Here is a 22,585-nt window from a genome sequence, read left to right as displayed (position 1 = left end):
AAGCTGACCATTTTAACCATTTTAAAGTATACCGTTCAATAACATTAAGTAAAGTTATGTTGTTATGCAACTATCACTACTCTGCATCCACAAATCTCTTTCTTCATCCTAAAATGAACACCTCTTGTCTGAACTAGTAGGAGAGTGGGTTGTTGAGGCAGAAAGGAAATTAGAAAGAAAGTATATTTTATATTCTAGTATATTCTATGGCCCTAATAGAAAGAGAGTGTGAGCAGAAGGATGTTGACCATGGTTAACAATCTGCCACCAGAAGTCATGAAGAGATGTGTAGAGCTGCTGCTGCTGCTGTTGACTTGCTAAGTCGTGTCCGACTCTTTGCAACTCTTTGTAGCCTGCCAGGCTCCTCTGTCCATGGGATTTTCCAGGTAAGAATACTGGAGTGGGTTGCCATTTCTATTTTCAAGTGATCTTTCTGACCCAGGGATCAAACCTGCGTCTCCCGGTTGGCAGGTGGATTCTTTACCACTGGAAATCAGTACTGAATATTCATTGGAAGGACTGATACTGAAGCTGAAACTCCAATACTTAGGCCACCTGATGCGAAGGACTGACTTATTGGAAAAGACCCTGATGCTGGGAAAGACTGAAGGTAGGAGAAGGGGACGACAGAGGATGAGATGTTGGATGGCATCACCGACTCAATGGACATGAGTTTGAGCAAGCTCTGAGAGTTGGTAATGGACAGGGAAGCCTGGCATGCTGCAGTCCATGGGGTCGCAAATAGTCAGACATGGCTAAGCAACTGAACTGAACTGAACTGAGCCACCTGGGAAGCACAGAGAGTTCATATCTATTCCATGTGGTGCCTGCAGGGGGCTGAGCCATCCAAAATATAAGTGAAACTTACACATCTGATGCCTCAGCTAAGTTACTTCAGATTGCTAGAGGCTGGCTGCAAGAGCTCAACTTAGGTCATAGAAAACAGGGGACCTGGAGAAGGAAATGGCAACCCACTCCAGTATTCTTGCCTAGAGAATCCCGTGGTCAGAGGAGCCTGGTGGGCTGTTGTCCATAGGGTCGCACAGAGTCAGACACAACTGAAGCGACTTAGCATGCATGCGTGCATTGGAGAAGGAAATGGCAACCCACTCCAGTACTCTTGCCTGGAGAATCCCAGGGACAGAGGAGCCTAGTGGGCTGCCCTCTATGGGGTTGCACAGAGTCGGACACAACTGAAGCGACTTAGCAGCAGCAGGATACATGTAAATGTATGGCTCAGTCCTTTTGCTGTTCATCTGAAACTCATAACATTGTTAATTGGCTATATGCCAATACAAAATAGTTCTTTTTTTTTTAAAGGAAGTAATGTTTAACCTTTCTAAGTTATATTTGTAAGGATGTATATTATTAGTGTGTGTTCCAGAAAGTATATGAAATTCCTAGAATCTGATCCATCCTTATACAATGTTATCAGTCATAACTCTAGTTATCATCCTAAACTGTTGTACAACACAGAAATAACCAAATTTCCTTGTCAGTTTTGCTTAAATGAACTTTCATGAAGTTTTTAACCATGGTCATTTTGTCAGTCACAGACAGTTATTGTTTTAATCTGATGTTTCCTGAAAGCTTTTACAAGTAGTTATGATGCAAAAACTCTTTGTCTTCAGATCCATGGAAAGGACTCTGATAAGTATGCCAGGATATCAGTTTCCAATAACTTTAAGATCGTATCATTAAACTGGGTAAGAATTTCCAAAACTGTAATGGAAAAACAGAAGAATTCGTAAAACTAGTAGCTCAAGATCAAGCAAAATAAGCTTTAATCATAGGGGACTGAATAAACTGATGAGCATGAAAAAAAAAAAAAAAAGAAAACAGGGACCTTGGTTCTTGCGTTTGGTTGGGTTCCTCAGGTCTTCACTATCTAGTCTTGTGCCCTTACCTCTCCATGTAGTTTCTGCATCTCATTTCTCCCTTAGAGAGGCTGGACCTCTTATACGCTCTTTACCCAGAGCAAAAGATCTTCCAAAAATCTGCCACACCTTCCAAAAACTTAGGCCCAGAACTGGCACAGTGTCACCTAATGATGCATTTTTTGGTTAAAAGAAGTCACAATAAGATACAAGGCTATTCCAGATTCAAAGGACAGGACTTCCACAACCAAGAGGCATGGTTCATTACAGGCCACCAATGTTAATGATTTACTACACTCAACCTAAAGCCTTTTCCTTCAGCTCTTCCAATTATTCAGTAAACTCTGGCATTAAATATAACAAATACTTTTCTCCTTGAAATACCTAGTGTAATATCCTGTTGACTGTAACAAAGATCTCTGCTTTATGCAATTCCAAATGCAAATATTTTCTCTATGATTAAAGAAAAAGAACCCCATTAACAGTAGCGAGTTTATTTCTCTTCTCTTACCCCTTCATGTAATTATTCGAATGCCAACATAATCCCTGTAGTTTTTCCACAATTATTTTTAGGAGCCTTTATGGTTTTTTCAAATCAGATACTTCCTTCCTAAAAGACCACCAAGCAGCAAGATTAAAGTTGAGTTTTATCAACCTTTCAAAGAAAGGTTATTCTTTTAGTATTTAAAGATGAGTATGAAAATATCCCCGATTCATTATACAAATCCAGTATAATGCTGACACTAAAACATATAAAAGCATTTAAAAAACTTACATATTTTGCCTTCTACAATGATGTCTGGACTTCCAGTCACTAAAGAGTAGTCACAATAGTCAAAATTGAGTTTCATCCAGGGGGAAGCAATAAACCTTGCCCCTTGAATACAAGTTAAAAGGACCATAGGAAATAACACATAGGTACATTTTAATTATGTTCCGCTGGTTTTCTTGTTCAATATACCACTTACAGTGCTCACTAAAGATGCAAATATAGAATTTTGGTTAAAAAAATAATGAAATGTTTAAAATTTTAATCTCAAAATTAAAGAGATTAAATGTAAGAATTAGTTCACATTAGTGCCATGAATAAAAGCTTTTTATCTTTTAAAAAAATTTTTATTTACTTATTTACTTTTGGCTGTGCAGAGGCTTCATTGCTGCTTGGGCTTTTCTCTAGTTGCAGTAGGCAGTACTCCCCAGCTACTGTGCGCAGGCTTAGTTGCCCCGCAGCATATGGGATTTTCCCAGACCAGGGATTGAACTGGTGACCCCTACATTGCAGGGGCAAACTCCCAACCACTGGACCACCAGGGAAGCCCTACCACCTGTTTTATTCAAAGTGTTCTGAGAATTCTATCCAATGCAGTAAGCTAGGGAACAGAAGTAATCTATAACTACCAAGAGCAAGGGCTTCCCTTGTGGCTCAGATGGTAATGCAATGTAGGAGACCTGGGTTCGATTCCTAGGTTGGGAAGATCCCCTGGATAAGGGAAAGGCTACCCACTCCAGTATTCTAGCCTAGAGAATTCCACGGACAGAGGAGCCTGGCAGGGTACAGTCCATGGAGTTGGAGAGGTGGACACAACTGAGCAACTTTCACTCAACTCACTCACCAAGACCAAAGAGAACAAATTATCATTATTTAGAGATAAGTACGGAGAAGGCAATGGCACCCCACTCCAGTACTCTTGCCTGGAAAATCCCATGGACGGAGGAGCCTGGTAGGCTACAGTCCATGGGGTCGCTAAGAGTCAGACACGACTCAGCGACTTCACTTTCACTTTTCCCTTTCATGAGCTGGAGAAGGAAATGGCAACCCACTCCAGTGTTCTTGCCTGGAGAATCCCAGGGACGGCGGAGCCTGGTGGGCTGCTGTCTATGGGGTCGCACAGAGTCGGACACGACTGAAGCGACTTAGCAGCAGCAGCAGCAGAGATAAGTATTACCAAAGTATCCCAAGAAAATGGCTATTAGAGTTAATTCTGAACTGTCATAACTGCCTATAAGAGGAATACATTCAAAATTAATAATTTAAAAAAAATTCTAATAATTATATAAAGGTGAAAATAGGCAAAACTAACTAACCTGTCATGATAGAGGTCAGAATAGTAGTTGAGTTTAGAGTAACAGTGTAACTGAGATGTGGTCCAGTTAGAGAATGTACTAGAGGGAAAATCCCCAAAGCCAAAACTAATCCAAACAAAAACGAACTTTTTAAACCTAGTAATAAATTTAATAAGAATTTATAAAATTATGGGGCAAAAACTACATAAGTTTTACTGAAGAAAATCTAGAATGGAGAAATATGTTCCTGGCTGGGCGGATTTAATACCATAAACGTCAATTATCCCCCAAGTGATCTAAAAATTTATTGTAATTCCTTGATAAACTGATTGTAAAGTTCACCTGAACGGTTGTCCATGTCATTTAGAGAAAAGGCCCTATACAAACAATTTACCTCCCACTGGCTTTTTTTTTTTTTTAATGTGGGCCATTTTTTAAGCCTTTATTGAATTTATTACGATATTGTTTCTGTTTTATGTTTCGATATTTTGGCCACGGGGCATGTGGGATCTTAGCTTTTCACCATTGGACTGCCAGGGAAGTTTCCCTCCCTTTAGCTTTTATTCCTTATATCCAATCTCTGCCATTTGCTCTCTTCTCTAGTCAAACTGGCCTCATTGTTACTTCTCCAACATGCCAGGCAAGTTCCTCTCTCATATCCTTTGCAGTTGCTAGTCCCTCTTTCTGAAATGCTCTTTCTCTAAATAGCTGCATGCTTGCTCCTTCACCACCTACAGGTCTTTGCTCAAATGTTATCCACTTAGGGGGGGCCTTCCCTGATTACCTGACCTAAAATTGGAACACCCGACCTACCCACCACCACCCACATTTGTTTCCTTCCCTACTTGTTTGTCTATTTTTTTCGTAGCACTTATCCTCATCTGGCAGGCTATATATTTGTTTATTACTTGTGTCAACTGTTGACCCCTTCTAACAGAAAATACACATGCACACAGAAAACCCATTGATCAGAAAGTTAAAGTCACTCAGTTGTGTCCAACTCTTTGTGACCCCATGGACTATACAGTCCATGGAATTTTCCAGGCCAGAATACTGGAGTGGGTGGCTTTCCCCTTCTCCAGGGATTGATCAGAAAAGCTACATTTATTTTACTTTACTTTTGTTTAAGGGAAAACATCACTGTGACAGGGTCTAAGGGGTGCCTCAAAATGAGGAAATTAGGGAGAGGCATTAATAGAGATTTAGGACCTGGGTTGGGTGGTTTTAAGGGGAGTCTTGCAAGGTGGGGAACTAGTTGAGATTGAGCAGAGTTTATGATTTAATAGTTTTGGATTAGTGGACTCAATGAAGGAAGAATTTTGAAGTGAATCTTGATGAGCTAGCAGTTTTGATAAATAAGTTGTTTAGTTAGTTCACATTATATTCCCCAATGAGAAGCTAATGTTTTTGTTTTGTTACTGTTTAACACAGGGACTTGAGAATTGTGTTGGTTCAAATTCCCAGCCTCCTCTTTTATCTCTAGGCTAATCTGGAGGAGCATTATCATTTGGGGATGTAATCAACTCAGATCTACACCATGTTGGATATGCTATGGTTGAGTATAATTTTTGATAGTAGTTGTTCCAACTGCTGCAAGTGTTAGCTTTTCTTGTTTTGTTTTTGTTTGTTTGTTTTCTGGTAGAAGATCATCAGTAGGCATAGTGACTGCTCAACTGCCTTAAGATTCTGGAGTTCTAATTTGAGCAGGGTGACACAAACAAATGCTAACCTACTTTGAGTAAAGTGTCCAGATGAAACTAATAGAGTAGATTCCATTTTAACTATGAAGAGCTCACAGAACCAGAGATTTGGGTATTAGCCAGATTATTTAGTCTCATGATACTTATTTTTCCGGATCTTTTTGGTGATAGTAAAGATCCCGGAGAAATCTGCAGAAATCTAAGTACATCATTATTTTCCTTAGGCAGCACATGCTTTCCTTCAGGAAGCCAGTACAACATCTGATGACTCTGTTTTGAACCATTGTTTGTCCCATGAAATTTTTTAGGTGACGAGTGGCACAATCTTAGACACCTTATTTAGTTTAAATATTTTCTGAACCATAAGCATGTAGGATTACTTCTACTTTTCAAGCCTCTTAGAAAGCATAAAATGAAAAGTCTTGAGTGTAGAAGAATACAGTTCCTCAAATCTTCAGCTTTTAAATGCAAATCAAATCCAAGTTTTCCTTTGTTAAATTGTTTAAAGATTTTTTTTTTTCTGTAAAGATAATTTTGTGGGCTAAAATGAAACTTAGGTGACCCTGAAATCTATCTTGAAAGCAAGTATCAATTAACCAATATAACTTATCTCTGTTCAACCTGCTGGTAGCAGTCAGTTACTGTGCCACAAATTTAGTACCAGTTTAAAGGGAACAATCAATGTTATATTTTTTGTGATAATATATCTATGGAGTTGTCAAATGGTATGGTAATGTTTTTCAACATTATATAAGTGTTGGTGTCAGGAAAATATATTTGTAATAAAGAGATCACTAGTTAGTTCTAAAGTGAAAGAGCTTGGGGTTAAGTGCACTTGTGTTCCTTTCTTACAAGATCAATAAAGATAATAGTCTTTGAACATATTCCATCTGTTTTAAAATCCTTTCCAAGTTCTATTTCTATTGGTTACAAAGGCTAGCTCCTACAAAAATTTCCTCCTTTAACAAGTTTGTCAAGCTGAAAATTGTGAGAACACAGTCCTCCATAATTGGCCTCACTTCAGATACCAGCCTCTAAGTGTGGTGGTCCCCAGGGTGACTCTCACTTCTGACCAGTTGCCTGCAAATTCAGGGGTTGCCATGACCACTGTCAAGTTTAATAACTCACTAAAAAGACTCAGAGAACTCAGTTTGAGCCAACTCCCAGAGATTGTGAAGGACTGGGAAGCCTGGCGTGCTGCAGTCCATGGGGTCGCAAACAGTCAGACATAACTTAGGGACTGAGCAACAACCTCTAGGCTGAGGAGGAATGGGCAATGCAAGAACTGGAGACTAGAAGAAGAGCCTTCTCCCACCAGTTACTTCCCCAAGATTGAGATTCAGATCTCTTCAGATTCTTGCTCCTTGGAAGGAAAGCTATGACAAACCTAGACAGTGTATTAAAAAGCAGAGACATTACTTTGCCAACAAAGGAAATCAATCCTGAATATTCATCGGAGAGTGATGCTGAGGCTGATACTTTGGCCACCTGATGCTAAGAACTGACTCATTGGAAAACACCCTGATGCTGGGAAAGACAGAGGCAGGAGAAGGGGATGACAGAGGATGAGATGGTTGGACAGCATAATCGACTTAATGGACATGAGTTTGAGTAAGCTCAGGAAGATGGTGAAGGACAGGGAAGCCTGTTGTTCTGCAGTCCATGGGGTTGCGAAGAGTAAGATATGACTGAGTGACTGAACAACAACTACCACATACACAGCCAGTCAGGCTGCCAGGGGTGAAGAAACTCAGTAGAGGGGTCTGTAGAAGTGGTCCACCAGTGCTGGAGAGTATGGGCAGCCTGGGTCAATCTGTAGAAGCGGCCAGCTCTTGCCAAAGGATGTAAATTGGTTGGACCTGTTCTAAAGTAGCCTCAAGAAGAGAAAGCATAGCCTGAGAATAAAGATGGAGCTCCTCTGTTGGGTTCCTGTGCTGGAAAATGATAATGGAGGTCTACAGCCTAGAGGAAAAATGTCTTCCTGCAGTTGTGGCCATGCAGTGTCACTCCACTGAACCACCATGACATCTCATCTGCTTGTGACAGAGAAATGATGGTGGGGGCCAGCACTAACATCATGAGTCAAGGCAAAAAAGTATAGATTTGGAGCAGAGCAGTAATATCAAATTGCTAACCGGGGCAATAAAAAGTTCTCAGATGCTGAACATTTTTTATACTTTTATTTTTATCCTAAATTTAAGATTTCTCATGACAGTTTTAAGTTGATTAAAATTTGGAGATTGTCAAAGAAGCCTAATTATTTTTACTTTTTTTTTTATAGGCTGAAGGATGACAGGAGTGGTATGTTAGTGACTTAATGCATCTAGTTACATAAGATAAAAGTAAAATTTCTGGATGTTCTAAACTTCATCAATAATCAGATAAAGTGAATTCAAAGAACATTAGAACAATGGCATATCACTTTTTTGCTTATCAGATTGGAAAAGTTTCAATACTGCATAAATATCTACTGCTGACAAGGGCAAAAAGAAGTAGATACTCTCACACACTGCTGATATTTCCCTAAATTGATAATCTGCCTGAAAAGTAATCTGTTACTATGCATAAAAAATTAAAGTACAGCTATCAAATGTGACTCCTTAAAAGCTCATCATAAAAAATATGATGTTTATTAGATTTACTGCAGTAAATCTACCTTGACTGAGATAGAACACTACCTTGACTGAGCCTTAGTAGTGACTCAAAAAATTAGGGCCACCTGGAGAAGGAAATGGCAACCTACTCCAGTACTCTTGCCTGGAAAATACCATGGACAGAGAAGCCTGGTAGGCTACAGTCCATGGGGTCGCGAAGAGTCTGACATGACTTAGTGACTGCTGCTGCTGCTGCTAAGTCGCTTCAGTCGTGTCCGACTCTGTGCGACCCCATAGACGGCAGCCCACCAGGCTCCGCCGTCCCTGGGATTCTCCAGGCAAGAACACTGGAGTGGGTTGCCATTTCCTTCTCCAATGCATGAAAGTGAAAAGTGAAAGTGAAATCGCTCAGTCGTGTCCGACTCTTAGCGACCCCATGGACTGCAGCCTACGAGGCTCCTCCGTCCATGGGATTTTCCAGGCAAGAGTACTGGAGTGGGGTGCCATTACCTTCTCCGAGACTTAGCGATTACTCTTGATCAAATGCCAAAAAAATTTTTTTTTTTAACTTTTAAAATTATATTAACTAGGCAAGAGTACTGGAGTGGGGTGCCATTACCTTCTCCGAGACTTAGCGACTACTCTTGATCAAATGCCAAAAAATTTTTTTTTTTTAACTTTTAAAATTATGTTAACTAGGAGAATACAAGCATCTGCTTTATTCTTTTGGGGGGCAACAAAAATGGGGGGCAACATCATCCTCTTCCAAACAAAAACATATACATGTTACAAGGATTTTTCCATGTTGTAAGGAAACAATATATAAAAGGAGAAGCTAAATTTACAAAGCAAATTAATTAGAAATGAAAAAAAAAAGAGAAAAAAAAAGAAAAATTAGGGCCAGTTATTTTTAGGGTTTTAGGGCTTGGGCTGAATACTTTTTGGGAGAGAAGCAAGTCAGGGAAATGTTGGGGATTGGGCAGAGTTTATGATATAAAGTTTTAGATTGGTGGGCACAGCAAAGCAATGGTTTTGAAGCAATTCTTGGTAAATAAACTGTTAGCCTTTGTAAGCAATCAGTTTAGGAAGTTCACAGTTTTATCTTCCAGGAATAACTATTAGCTAGAGCAAGCAACCACGTTATTTTTGTTTGGTCTCAGAATTGTCTAACAAAAGTACAGGAAAAGTATGTCTAGTTCAACTATTATTTAACATAGGGACAGGTAATTATGTTGGTTTTGGTTTTCAATGATTATCTTTTCATCCATCAATTGCTATTCTAGGAGTTTATACTATGACTTTAAAAAGACAAATAGGCAAAGTATATGTATGGAGACAGTGTTTTATTTTTTAAATAAAGAAACAAAGCAGAAACAACCTAAGTGAGAGGACAAATAAATTATGGCCCTTCATAAATGGATTATAATACAGCCATTAAAAAGACATATTTTTTTATATTAACATAGAAATTTATCAAACCTCACTGGGTCAGGAAGATCCCCTGGAGAAGGGCACCGCGACTTACTCCAGTATTCTTGCCTGGAGAAATCCAATGGACGGAGGAGCCTGGTGGGCTACAGTCCATGGGGTCACAAAGAGTCGGACACACCTGAAGTGACTTAGCATGCATGCCTGTGTCAAAGCTATATTGTTAAGTAAACAAAAAATCATCTATTGACCAATCAATAGCAGTGATGTGCTAGAGCTGCCTCCCATAGGACATTTGAGAGCCGAATGTACATATTTCTTCTGAACTCTGTAGTCAGATACTGCGTGTTGGTTGCTTGAAATTAGACACAATGGCAGTATTTAGAGCACATCCGTCAAGGAAATCAGCACACTGGCTTCAGAAAACATGACTAGCACAGACTTGAATTCTCAGACCATTAATCGTTTAGGTCAGAAGAAAGTCCAGGAAGAGGTCAGCACTTAAGTAGTGTCATAGAGTATTAAGGCTCTTTATATTCTCACTTCAGTAGGTGTGCATTTACATTTCATCATACAGAACTGGTCACACAGCCAACCCTAGCTATCAGTGAGCTTTGGAGAACCAGTAGCTGGCAGGAGGAAATAGGATACTGTGATCAGAGCATTCATCTCTTGGAGTTCTACCTATTACTGCTGCAAACAGATTGAGGTTTTCAGCAAGAATGGGGTAGGATATGGAAAAGCAGCTAATAGTGTCTGCTACTAGTGTGTGTGTGTGCACACTGTGTGAATATAAAAACAAATAAATGTGCCTTCTTTTAAGATGTATTTGTTTATGCATCAAAGGGCTTCCCAGGTGGTACTAGTGGTAAAGAATTCGCCTGTCAATGCAGGAGATGCAAGAGACTTGGGTTTGATCCCCGGTTTGGGATGATCCCCTGGAGGAAGAAATGGCAACCCACTCCAGTATTCTTGCCTGGAAAATTCCATAGACAGAGGAGCCTGGTAGGCTATACCCCATGGGGTCGCAAAAAGTTAGACATGACTGTGTGACTGAGCACACCCACACACATTTATGCATCAAAATGTTATATTTCTTTATAGAAATATAATACATTGCCAACAGTTTTTAAATCTAGAGTGGGAAGGTAGGACTTTGGGGAGACTTTTTAAAAAATTTATTTTTGGCCATGCCCACAGCATGTTGGATCTTACTTCCCTAACCAGGCATCAAACCAGCGCCCCTTGCATTGGGAGCTTGGAGGTTTAACGCTGGACTGCCAGGGAAGTCCCTGAAACTTTTACTTTTAAAATTGCCCTGATTTAAGTGACCATGTATTTATTATAAAGAACAAAGGATAAAGATGGATGCTTTTTTGAAAAAAATTAGAATACATGTGAAACCCCTTAGCATAGTGCTTGGCACATGTTTAATAAATAATGTGATCAGGGTTTAAACCTTTTATATTAGCTTATACATTTTCACACTTTAATATAAGTCTATGTCTACCTCTTATTCCATTTATTTGTGTTTTCTGTTGCTAATGTGAATAAGAGGGAAGATTTATTGCAAAGTAGAAGGAAAAGTTGGAAAGGCAGGTAGGGAAAAGAATAAGGGCCCTTGAGTGATGGAGGAAAAGTTTGGATTTTATCCAATAAGGATTAAGGAGCCATTAAAAGAATTAATGAAGAGGGTAAGTAACATAGTGTTATGCTTCAGAAGGATTATTTCCATTGTGGCACACAGTATGGGGATTGAAAGAGTGAAAAACTGGAGCTACTAAGAGCAACAATTATGTCAGGCCTTGCAGTTCTAAGAACTGATACCAAAGCAGCATAATAATCAAGCACCTGGTGTCTGAACCTTCTGGGAGAGGTTACTGAAGGGTCAAAAGGATGTGGCTCATCTGGTGCTTAAAAAACCCCGAGGCTCACATGTACACAATCAGCTCATAACACTCCTTAGTGTCAGAAAGGTGCATATGAGCCCTTAGGCCTACTTTTGATTTTTTTCAATTTTTTTGTCCTCTCCTCTCATGTTTCCAGGTTCAAAAATGCCCTAGATGCTAGCTGTCAACTTGTAAAAATGTTGAGAATTTGCACAGAAGGATGTGGATGATTTGTGTTAGCCACAGAAAGGTCCTGACTTACAAGTGTCTGGATATGAAACAATAAAAAAACAAATAAATGAAGATGATTAGTAGGAGGCATAGAAAGACCACAGAAGACAGAAAAAAAGTAAGTAGGATTTGGTAATTCTCAGATGAAGGGATTGAGAGCCTGAGAGAGAAGAAAGATTCTCTAAACTTTTTTCATTTGGGTGTCTAAGAGATTGTGTGCATAAGTGCTCAGTAGCTCAAGTGTCTGACTCTTCGAGACCCTACGGACTGTAGCCTGCCAGGCTCCTCTGTCCATGGAATTCTCCAGGCAAGAATACTGGAGTGGGTTGCCATTTTCTTCTCCAGGGGATCTTCCTGACCCATAAATGGAACCTGTGTCTCCTGCATTGTTAGATGAATTCTTTACCACTGAACCACCTGGGAAGCCCATCTAAAAGATGAGAAGTTTCATAAATAGGTAGAGGAGCGGTTTGTGAGGCTCCAGTGAGAAAGAGAATTCAGTTTTAGATATACTAAATTTGATATTGACAGACATTAAAGTGGCACTGTTCAAATGAGAGTTAAAAATTCAAGACCAGAGCTCAGATTATGATATTATGATATGTGAGGTAGACATAAAAAACTGAAAGTTGTGGACCCAGAGTTCACACTTGCAGGAATGGATGATATCACCAAGGAAGCTAATATGGTAAACCGTGAAGGCTGAGGGCAGAAACTGAGAAAGTATCCTCTTAAGGGGCAAGAAGGGGATAACTGTTTCCTGTGCATCAGCAAAAGGGCCAGAAGGCTGCCTGAACCCTGAGTCTCACCTATGCTAGAGAGAAATCTGAGCAATCAAAGTGTCAATGAAATCAAGGAGCCTGGCATTTAGTAATGACGTCACTATTGACTATAGAAGCTGTTTTGGTAGAGTAGGGGTGACGGATCAAATGATATCTCAAAAGAAAGACTGAGATGACTATTGTGACTCGAGGCTAAAAGAAAAGTGGGCTAGATAGCATCTTTCCCTACACCTTTCCTAAGTAGCAGGATGTTAGGTAAACAAGAGACAACACAGAATTGACCTTGTAATTACTAGAAACACATAGAAAATCTCCAAGTATTTGGTAACAGTCTGATTTGCGTGCATGAGTGCTTGGTTGTGTCCAACTCTTTTGTGACCCCATGGACTATAGCTCACCAGGCTCCTCTGTCCATGGGATTTTCCAGGCAAAAATACTGGAGTGGGTTGCCATTTCCTCCTCCAGGGGATCTTCCTGACCTAGGGATCGAACCCAAGTCTCCTGCATCTCCTGCACAGGGAGGTGGATTCTTTATGACTGAGACACCTGGGAAGCCCCAACAGTCAGATTTACTGTTTATTAGAACTTTCTGCTCAGCATCCTTCATTAGCTCTGTTGCTTGGTAAACTAAGTATGACCTAGAAAGCCCTCTGTGATCTCCAGCCTGACATCTTACTCCCAACACACCCCCAACCCCAAGAGCACACACACATAGCTTTGTTCAGTTTTCCAAATGCCTCATGCTGTTTCCTTGTCCTGATGTTTGTAACTTCCAAGTCTTCCAATTCCTTCTGACTTGGTGAATCTATAACCATCTTCCCAGATTGAACTTAAAGCTCTCTGTAAAGCTTTCTGGTTGTTCAGGGTTGACATTAACAGTGGAAAAGACCTTGATGGTGGAAATAATTGAGGGCAGAAGAAGGGGGCGACAGAGGATGAGATGGTTGGATGGCATCACCAACTCAATGGACATGAGTCTGAGCAAACTCTAAGAGATGGTGAAGGACAGGGAACCCTGGCATGCTGCAGTCCATGGGGTCACAGAGAGACACGACTTAGGGAGGGACTGAATGAAAACAACAGTGGTACCTTTGGCATTTCTTGCTGTACAATATTCACTTCTGTGATTTTGCTAAAACAAAAAAAAATTATAAATATTTAAAACTTGTAAAAAAAAAAATAGGCCCTAATATCGTTAGTTTGCTGTAACTTCTAATTTCCTTTCTCCATGTTACAGTGGGCTATTTTTTCCTTTCCATAAACTCTTTGAAGCAATTATCTTCTTTCTGCCTAGACTATTAAGAAGCGAGATGTGTCTCCTTTCTTAATCTAAATGACTAAACTCAAGCCAATTAAAAGTTTCAGTGCTACACGAATCAGGAAGGCCTTAATCTCAATTTGTATTTGCATTTATGACCGTTGGTTCTCCTGGGGAAGAGGGAGACGGAAAGACGGCCCCTGTTACACCTGGTTTCAGGTTGATTACAATCGACACGAGACTATTTTAGCATAAAAGGCTCGATTTGTAGTAAACATCTTTTTGGGAAGAGGAGGTGCTGAAGATAAAATCCTTCATCAAAATCCCGCCAATTTGAATTGTTCTTTGGGGAATAGGCTTTCAACAGCCAAGGAACAAAAGAGCATTTGGTTTTCCAATCTCCCTGAGGCGTTAGCGGCTTCCAGGAGAAGACTAAGTATAAATTATCAACGAAGAAAGCGTGTGTTGTGTGTGTGTTGCGGGGTTGGATGGGGGCGTAGGAAGAGGAAGAGGGCAGGAAAGGGAGCTGAAGCACACGCTAAGGTTCCGAGGACTTTTTCGCGAGGTACCTGTTTATGTAATATTTATAGTTACAGGCGCTGCACGGCATCAGCGCACTGACCCGCACTTTCTGGCCCCGTTTACAACCACATGCTGGGATACAATGGGGATGGGAGGAGGGGACTAGAAGCGTCGGGCAGTTGGGAGCTGTCTAAACAGGGGGAAACCAGCAGAAGCCGATCCCAGAGAATTTCCCCCTGGCTTTGGCACCAGACTATGGACCGCGAAGGAGGGCAGTGATACTAAGGATCAGCAGGGGAGCTAGCTTAAATATGGAGCACCTGGGATTCGACTTCTTAAGATTTTTATTCAGTAGGCGGGTTTCTGAGCTAGGGCTTAGAAACCGGCCTTTTCAGCCAGCTCTCTGGGGATTCTAGGACTGTAACCCGGGAACCTCACGCCGAGACTCTCTCAGGCGCGGGACCCGGCGTCCTTACGCGCGGAGAGGACGCGCCGGGAGCTGGGCCGCGCGCGATTGCTAGCGCGCCGCTCCCCAGCAACAGCGCATGCGCCGGTTGCCTTCCAGTGAGGCCGCGCAGCTCCGCGGGCCCGGACCTTCCAATCTGAGCCCGGCGTTCTCCGAGTGCGTATCCTGGAGCTGCGGGCTGCGGGAGGCGGGAGGAAAGGGGCAGGCAGGGGCGGAGCAAGGGGCTCCCCGAAAGTCTGCGGAGGTCTGTTAGAGAAGTCTAGTCTCCGGAAGTGGCCGTTGTAAACACAGTCTCTCGGGGGCTGGTCTCCCTTCGTTCCCCGCTGTGCTATTCGTTTGCCTTCCCCGGGTCCTAGAGTCCGTCGGGTTCCAACAGTTTTTGCTCTGACCCCGTGGCCGGCCCGGGCCTCTTTCTACCTTTGAGATTTGAAGCTGCCCCAGGGGCCGTGGGTGTGCAGTTTGGATCGCGGGAGCCCCCCTGAGGTAACCATCAGATGTGGGAGTTTGGAGGAGAAAGACGGGCTGGGAGGTGTTGAGAGGAACGGTTATTGGGGGGCTGCAGTTAAGGTTATGGGGGACCCTGAGTTAGTTTGAGGCTGTTCTGTCACTGGGGACTCGCCTCCAGTTCCCTGGGCTGGGCCTTTCCGCCCACCTGGAGGAAGGTGCTTCTGATCATCCTGGCCAAAGACCGTTCCCTCATTACACAGAGGACTGGGTAGGGTCCAGAGGGCAGGACTCAGAGGGCCTGGACTTGGAGCTTCTTAAGTTTATAACTCCGGATTGCTGGGCTCTTTCCCTCTCAACAATAAGTAAGTCCTTCGAGGACAAGAACCAGATCATTTTCATCCCTTTTAATAAAAATGCCAGCCACACACTAGACACTCTGTAAATGTCTGATAAATGAAAGAATGAGTTGTGCTAGGCTGTCTTCTGTAGCTTCTACTTCATGACTCTGAAGAGAAAAGAGAGCTCTGAGTTGCTCCGTGGCTGTACGATTTCTGCAGAAGTGGAGTCTCCTTTTGAGTGTTCTTTATTCCATGTGATATTTATCGTAGGCAATTCCACTCCCCTCCCTCCCCCCACCGTTTTAAGCAGATCGCCAATGATAACCACTTAAATTTACTTGAGAACCAATTTCAGTTGGTGTCCAAGTCTCTTGAACACATTACACATTGATGTTTTATTTAGTTGTTTTCATAATCTTGAAGGAGAGAACCTACCATTTTTTGTCACTTGTTTTATTGAACAATGTCTAGTAATAAAACAAGCAGAGAGCAGGAAAGGAACTTGGTTTCCGATGAAATGAAGAGGAAACAAAGGCACTGCAACCTTCTACAAGCAAAGATGAAAGCAGTAATTTTAGTTTGGAGCTTTCTGTATCAGTTCTGGTGGAGACTTTTATTAGCTTTGTGACCTCAGGCAAATCACCTAAGCTCCCTGGGCATTAAAATGCCTTATCTGTCAGATAAGAAGGATAGACTGGATCTCTGAAGTCTCATTTAATCCTAAAATACTTTGATTGCCTCAGCCCATTTGTCTTTATTTTGTTTTGATGAAAGAACTGAACATCTTTTTTAAAGGTGAAATATGTGTTTGCTAATAGACACCCACACTACAGATGTGGTTAGTATTGAAGACAGCACTGTGTTATGAAAGAGAATGGATTTAGGAGTCAGCCGCAATATGAACTTGAATTCTAACCGTCCCACTGGATATCTTTATACACAAGTTACTCAACCTCTCCAAGCTTCAGTGTTCTCATCGGTGAAACACGCATAGTAATCTGTAGGATATTGGGAAGATTCACTGAGCTCCGAGATGCTTAATGTAGTGTCTGGCATGCAGGAAGTGCTCAATAATAGTTTTCATCTTTTCATTCTCCCTGCCCCTCCCCTTTGCTCTGATCTGTGCAGACACACTGAGAGAGATCAGTGCATTCTGGATGACCTACAGAAGGACTCAGATGTGAGATAGGAAAACTTCCTACCAGCAGTAGCCCTGAAATCTAAAGCAGAATTGTCTTTTTGGCTGGTACTTACTTTCAGTATGTCCAGACCATTGATCCCTTGTCCTCAATTGCCGCATTAACTGTTTCTAAAAAAGGTCTTGACGAATGATGTACATAACATCCCCTCATCTGTTTTGGGGCTTCTCTTGTGGCTCAGCTGGTAAGAATCCGCCTGCAATGCGGGAGACCTGGGTTCAATCACTGGGTTGGGAAGATACCCTGGAGAAGGGAAAGGCTACCCACTCCAGTATTCTGGTTTAGTGAATTCCGTGGACTATACAGTCCATGTTTCGCAAAGAGTCGGATGTAGCTAAGCAACTTTCATTTTCTTTCATCTGTTTTAGTAGGAATGGTGAGAATAGATCAACTTCACTACCAAGAGAACATAAAGATATTAACACATTAACATAAGAAGCTGATTTAAACTTTGCCTTTATCCATCACTGCCCAGTGGGTGCCCGGCTTTTGGCCCAACTCTGTGGAAATCCCTTCTGGATTGAGAAATTCACTGGACGTCTGGGTCATCTTTTATTAAACCCTGACTTGTAGTTTGGTTGTGTGGAAGAATGATCTGTGTTTAAGAACTCAGCAGTACAGAGCAGAATTGCTTCCCTGATATGCGAGGGAAGCCACCGAGTGAGCCGTGTATTGAAGGTTAATAGCAAAGGTACATAGCAAAGCTCTGGAGATAGCTAATTTGGATTTGAATCCTTACTCTGTCACTTACTAGAGATGTGACTTTGAACAAGTGACTGAGTATCTTTAAGCCCCAGTTTCCCAGGGTATAAAATGGGGATATTAACAGTATCTTCCCCTTGGGGTTGGTGTAGAGTGAAATGAGATCATCTAAGTGTGATACCTGGAGAAGGGATGTTTGTGTGTATACAGTAGGAATGATGATGGAAGGGTATGGCTTTGGGGTATCAATTTGTTCATAGATAACGGAATTATACAATATGTGTCCTTTTGTGTCTGGCTTCTTTCATTTAGCATAATGTTTTCAACATTCATCCATGTTGTGGCATATATTGGTACTTCATTCCTTTTTATGGTTGAATAATATTTCATGTTTGTTTATATATTGGCGAATTGATGGATATTTGGGTTTTTACTTCCTGGCTCTTTATGCACAAGGCTGCTATGAACAGTTGTGTACAACTTTTTACTAAAGTCCAGTAGTTATCTTAGAATATGTCTTGGTGTTGATTGTGCTGGGTTCATGTTCTCAGATATGCAGCCTGTTTTTTGGAACTGTGGATTAGAATCTTTTTATATTTAAGAAAAGTTTTCTTGAATTACAGTTTTTAGTATTTGTTCTGTCTTCCTTGCTTTATCGCTTATTCAGGGACTTCTGTTATTTCCATGTTGGTTATTCTTTGCCTGTTTTCAGTGTATTTTCACATTCTCGTGAATCATTTTGGTCTTTTTCTTAAATTTTTGTTTAAAAATTTTACTTCTATTTCGTTTTTTAAGTCCTTTAAGAGTTTTTTTTTATCATGTATATTTACTCTTGTTCCCTCTACTTTAGTCTTCACTGCAGAAATTTTTTTTTTAATCTTTCTAATCTTTGTCTGATCTTATGTCTGATGTTTTCTAATTCTGATTCCTATTCTTTAATGCCTTATACCATTTTGTTAATGTCTTGTAGCTCATCTTTTTCAATATTTACTTTTATTTATTTGTCTGTGCTGGGTCTTAGTTTGGGCCCATGAGATCTTTGACCTTTGTTGCAGCAGCATGTGGAATCTTAGATCTGGGATGTGAGACCTTAGTTGCGGTTTGTGGGATCTAGTTCCTGATCAGGGATCCAACCCAGGCCCTCTCTGCATTGGGAACACGGAGTCTTAGCCACTGGACCACCAGGGAAGTCCCCCTTGTAGCTTGTTTTGAAATAGTAAGTTATGATTTTAATCTGATTTGTGCACTTGTCTTTCTGTCATTCTTTCATTTTCAGGAGTCCATTCTGTTCCTTACTCTCTTTCTCCTCATATTTGTATGAAATTTGAACACTCTGCTTTTCTGTTCATAACCTTTTTATGAAAGGTTAGTCTTCCTGAATTTTGAGCAAGGTAAAGGAAAGCTTTTCAGAATTCACAAGACCCTGTCTTCTTCTGTTGTGAGTGCTTGGTACTGAGATTTCCTGGTCCTGTTTCCTCCTACAGTTTGGTCTGAGCTATCTCTTCACTTTGTCTTTATTTCCCCTGATTCCATTGTCTACTGATTCTCACTAGTGTGGGCCCCTATTCAGGAAGGGCACCTTGGCAAGTCAGTAGTGCAAGTCTGTGAGGCTGAATGGTACCAACCCTTCAACACTCTTTTACCACATGTCTGTTTCATGTGTCCTTTTCAGCCCTTGCTCTCAGATTTTCCTGCCATGCTTTCCATTAACTATCTGTTGATCCTTTGGGGGTTCTTTCAGGGGGGTCTTGTTATTTCCCTCTGCTTTCTTCTGTATGGACACCTCCACTTCCATGTGGGTTTTGTGGTTGTTGCTGGTTTGCCCTGATTCATTTGTATTTTGTAATTCTTTTTGTTGTAAACATTGTCCATGGTTTTCTAGTTTTTCTATCTTGTTACCTTAGATAGGATTTTTACAAACTCTGCTATGTAAATTCATTAGGAGATTAACCTATGGAAAAACAAAGAGACATGCACACACATAGGCGGGGTTGATGTCAGAATCCATTTTGTACTTTACATATTAACTCTTTTTCTTTTCTTTTTAACTCTGCAAATGCGTTTTCAAGCTTGTTATCTATATTCATTTTCTATTGTTGTGTAACAAGTTACCACAAACTTAGGGGCTTAAAATAGCCCTGATTTATTATTTCTCAGTTTCTGTAGGTTGGGCATCTGGGCACTGCATAGGTGGGCCCTCTGTTCAGAATTTCAGGAAGTTGCAATCAAGGAGCTGCTGACAGCATTCTGGTGTGGAGCCTTGACTTGAAAGAATTTGCTACCTTGTTCATTCAAGTTGTTTGCAGAATGTCTTTTGTTATTTTTGGCTATGCCATGCTGCTTGCAGAATCGGCCTGTAGAATCTTGGTTCCCTGACCAGGGGTCAAACCTGTGCTTCCTACAGTGAGAGCGCAGGATCCTGACCACTGGATCCCCAGGGAATTCCCCAGAATGTGTTTCCTGTTGGCATCTGTATGCCCGAGGGATCTGGCTTTTTTCTGCTGTTGTGGAGGGTGCCTGCAGTTCCCTGTCAACTGGCCCTCTACGTTGGCAGTTCACAGTGTGACAGTGTGCTGGGGGTGATCTCTCACCTCGTCAGCTAGGACAGAGTCGTATATAACAGAGAGTAATCATGGGAGTGCAGCCTGTCACCTTCGCCATGTGCTCTTGGTTAGAAGCAAGTCTCAGGTTCTGCCCAGTAAAGGGGAGGGTATTATACTAGAGAGAAACACCAGGGGGCAGAGATCATGGGAAACCAACTGCTTGTTACGCTGTCTGTATCAGTGATCTGGAAATCAACCTGAGCTAGGGAAGACCCTTTCTCTCTAGACGACCGTTCAGGTCTGAAGATGTTTGATACCAAAATAATGCACTGAAAAGGGTGGTTCTCGTCAGTTTAGCTTTATTGAAACAATTATATTAAAGTTTGGTTACCTACCTTTCCCCACATTTCTCTGCCCAAGATCAAAACAAAGTCAAAAACACAGATTTTATTAAGGCTCTAAGTATGTAAATTCTTTTCCTGTGAGGTAAATAGAGGTTCTGTTTGTGTCACATAAGTTTGCACGTGTGGTGTGTGTGTGTGTATTTAATTCCTTTCACAAAAATAGAAAACATTATGTATATGTACTTTTGAGCCTTGGACATTACTCTTAAGTATAAAAGAGTCCCTTCTTTCTAAGTTCAAACTCTTTTACTTCATTCTGAAGGCAGATTCTTTGGAGTATGAGCTTTGAGGGCACGGTGGTAAGATGAAAAGATTTTGAGACTCAGTATCAGAAGAGCTTGATTCTTTGGTGTACTCTACTGAGTAGCTGACTGGCTATAGGCAAGTCATTTAAGCCTCTCTGAATCAGATGCATTTCTGTAATTGAAATGAGGATAATAAACCTCAGGTAAGATAATTATAGTTTACCTGTACCAACAGTGACCTTGTAGAATGAGCTTGGGCTTAGAGTTATATAGTTAGATAGTAATGAGTTGGAATTTTGGTCCTGTAACTATGTGACTTTTGACAAATTACTTCTAATATCTGTCTTAGATTTCTCTTTTAAAAAATGGGATAATCTTTATATTGTGGTGTTGTAAGGATCAGAGTTCTATAGCTCTGTGTATAAAGTACCAAGGACGGTGCTTACTGCACTAGGTGTCCAGTAAATTAATGATAGTGGTGTTTGTTTGTTTGTCTACCACTGTTCTCAAACGTAGTATTTAGGAGGAATAAAATAAAATAGGATTTCCCCCCTCATCTTAGTAAACGTTCCATCTTCTTTGTCCTAGGTCAAGCTATTGTGCATCATCCGTGTGAATCAGTGTTTTGAAGATCTCCTTGTGTTTGGCTCTAGGAACCATTAGTCCAGTTCTTAGTACTGTGTTTGGGTCTACATCTCAGTTGTCTTATTTGAGTCCTTCTTTCAGTGATCTCTCTCAGGGTTGTTTATTACGAGCAGGGACGGATCAGGTTAGATTTTGGTGGGGGGAGGTCTTCTAGCTATCCTTGGACACCTACAATTTTACTCAATAATTCTTCTGTTTTTCCTTCATGATGGTGTGTGTGCCTTGGTGGGTCATTTATCATTCAAGTAATTATCATTCAATGCCCTGGCCTCTTGTATTAATTTTTTAGCCATATAATTTTAAAATATGTCCATTATAAAGCAAAGCAGAGAGGAATAAAACTATTTAAAAACAAAGGCCAGATTTTTGCCTTATCAGGTACTCCTAATGTTAACACACTGGGTTATTGGTACAAAATATCTTTTAAGTGTCCATCAATAGATGAATGGATAAAGATAATGTTTTTTATATATATATATATATACACACACACGTACATACATAAAAGAAAAATCACTCATTGTCTCAGGACTCACATAAGTAACTACTATTATATGGTTTACTTCAACAGACTTCAGTCCGTGTAACCTGTAAACCACAGACATCTTGGACAGTTTAAATCATCAGTAACAAAGTATATCATTAAGCAACAGTGTGGTATTTTGAAAGAGTTGGAAGACTTGTCATGAATTCGAACACTTCGAGTAATACCCCTGGTGATATCCAGAGGTAAGCCTACAGTATATTCTACTAGTTGAGGAATGGTTTTGGTTGCAGGGACCATGGAGAAGTAAGTGGTTGGAATGGCTGATTGTAAGAATTCTCATGAGATGGTAAGGGAAATGGAAATTTCACGGGACTGGAGGAGCAGGGGTGATGCCTGGTAAAAATCAGACCTGAGTCTGAAGACTTTATGTGGCTCTTTGTGCTCCTTTGTTAACTCAGTGCACAAAAGTCAGTGTCTGCACTTTCTCTGGTCCCTAGAGACTTGCTTATTCTTTTTCACTTCTCTGAATCTTTTCTTCTGCTTATTCATTATTACTTGGCTTGCCATAATATGTGTTGCTCTGTTTTTGTATTACTTCTTCATTGTCCCAACTGATTCATCCCTCCAGTTAAGCATTTTGTTAGTTTTAGCTCCTGTTGCTAACTGCTCCTTTACTTGGAGTTTACATTCTAAGAATTGCTGTTGCTCACCTTTTTTTGTACCATTCGTATCTGCCTTTGAGTGAGGTGCCTGCCTTTGGTTTA

The 22,585-nt window shown here is 40.9% G+C and overlaps 1 protein-coding gene across 19 annotated transcripts in view; it reads left to right on the top strand.

Moving 5' to 3' along the window:
- The window catches only part of CCDC171 (coiled-coil domain containing 171), a 351,005-nt gene that overhangs the window by 8,962 nt on the left and 319,458 nt on the right, over window positions 1–22,585 (top strand). For 6 of the 19 annotated variants that reach the window (XR_014056570.1, XR_014056569.1, XR_014056565.1 and 3 more), the window contains exons 1-2: window positions 14,889–14,967; window positions 21,906–22,063. Coding sequence is in view for 12 of the 19 variants with exons in the window: in XM_081499693.1 (XP_081355819.1) it covers window positions 22,020–22,063 (44 nt within the window). In the remaining 7 variants the exon portion in view is untranslated. Of the gene's footprint in view, window positions 1–11,709; window positions 11,902–14,885; window positions 15,295–21,271; window positions 21,459–21,905; window positions 22,064–22,585 lie in introns of those variants that run through there. The other 13 variants (XR_014056568.1, XR_014056566.1, XM_081499659.1 and 10 more) reach the window with 6 other exon arrangements.

This window comes from Giraffa tippelskirchi, chromosome 1 (assembly GCF_054371585.1).
Source record: "Giraffa tippelskirchi isolate mGirTip1 chromosome 1, T2T-mGirTip1v1.2.pri, whole genome shotgun sequence".
Lineage (NCBI taxonomy): Eukaryota > Metazoa > Chordata > Mammalia > Artiodactyla > Giraffidae > Giraffa > Giraffa tippelskirchi.
Note: the sequence above shows the minus strand (reverse complement) of the source record. Positions and strands in the feature narration are given on the sequence as shown.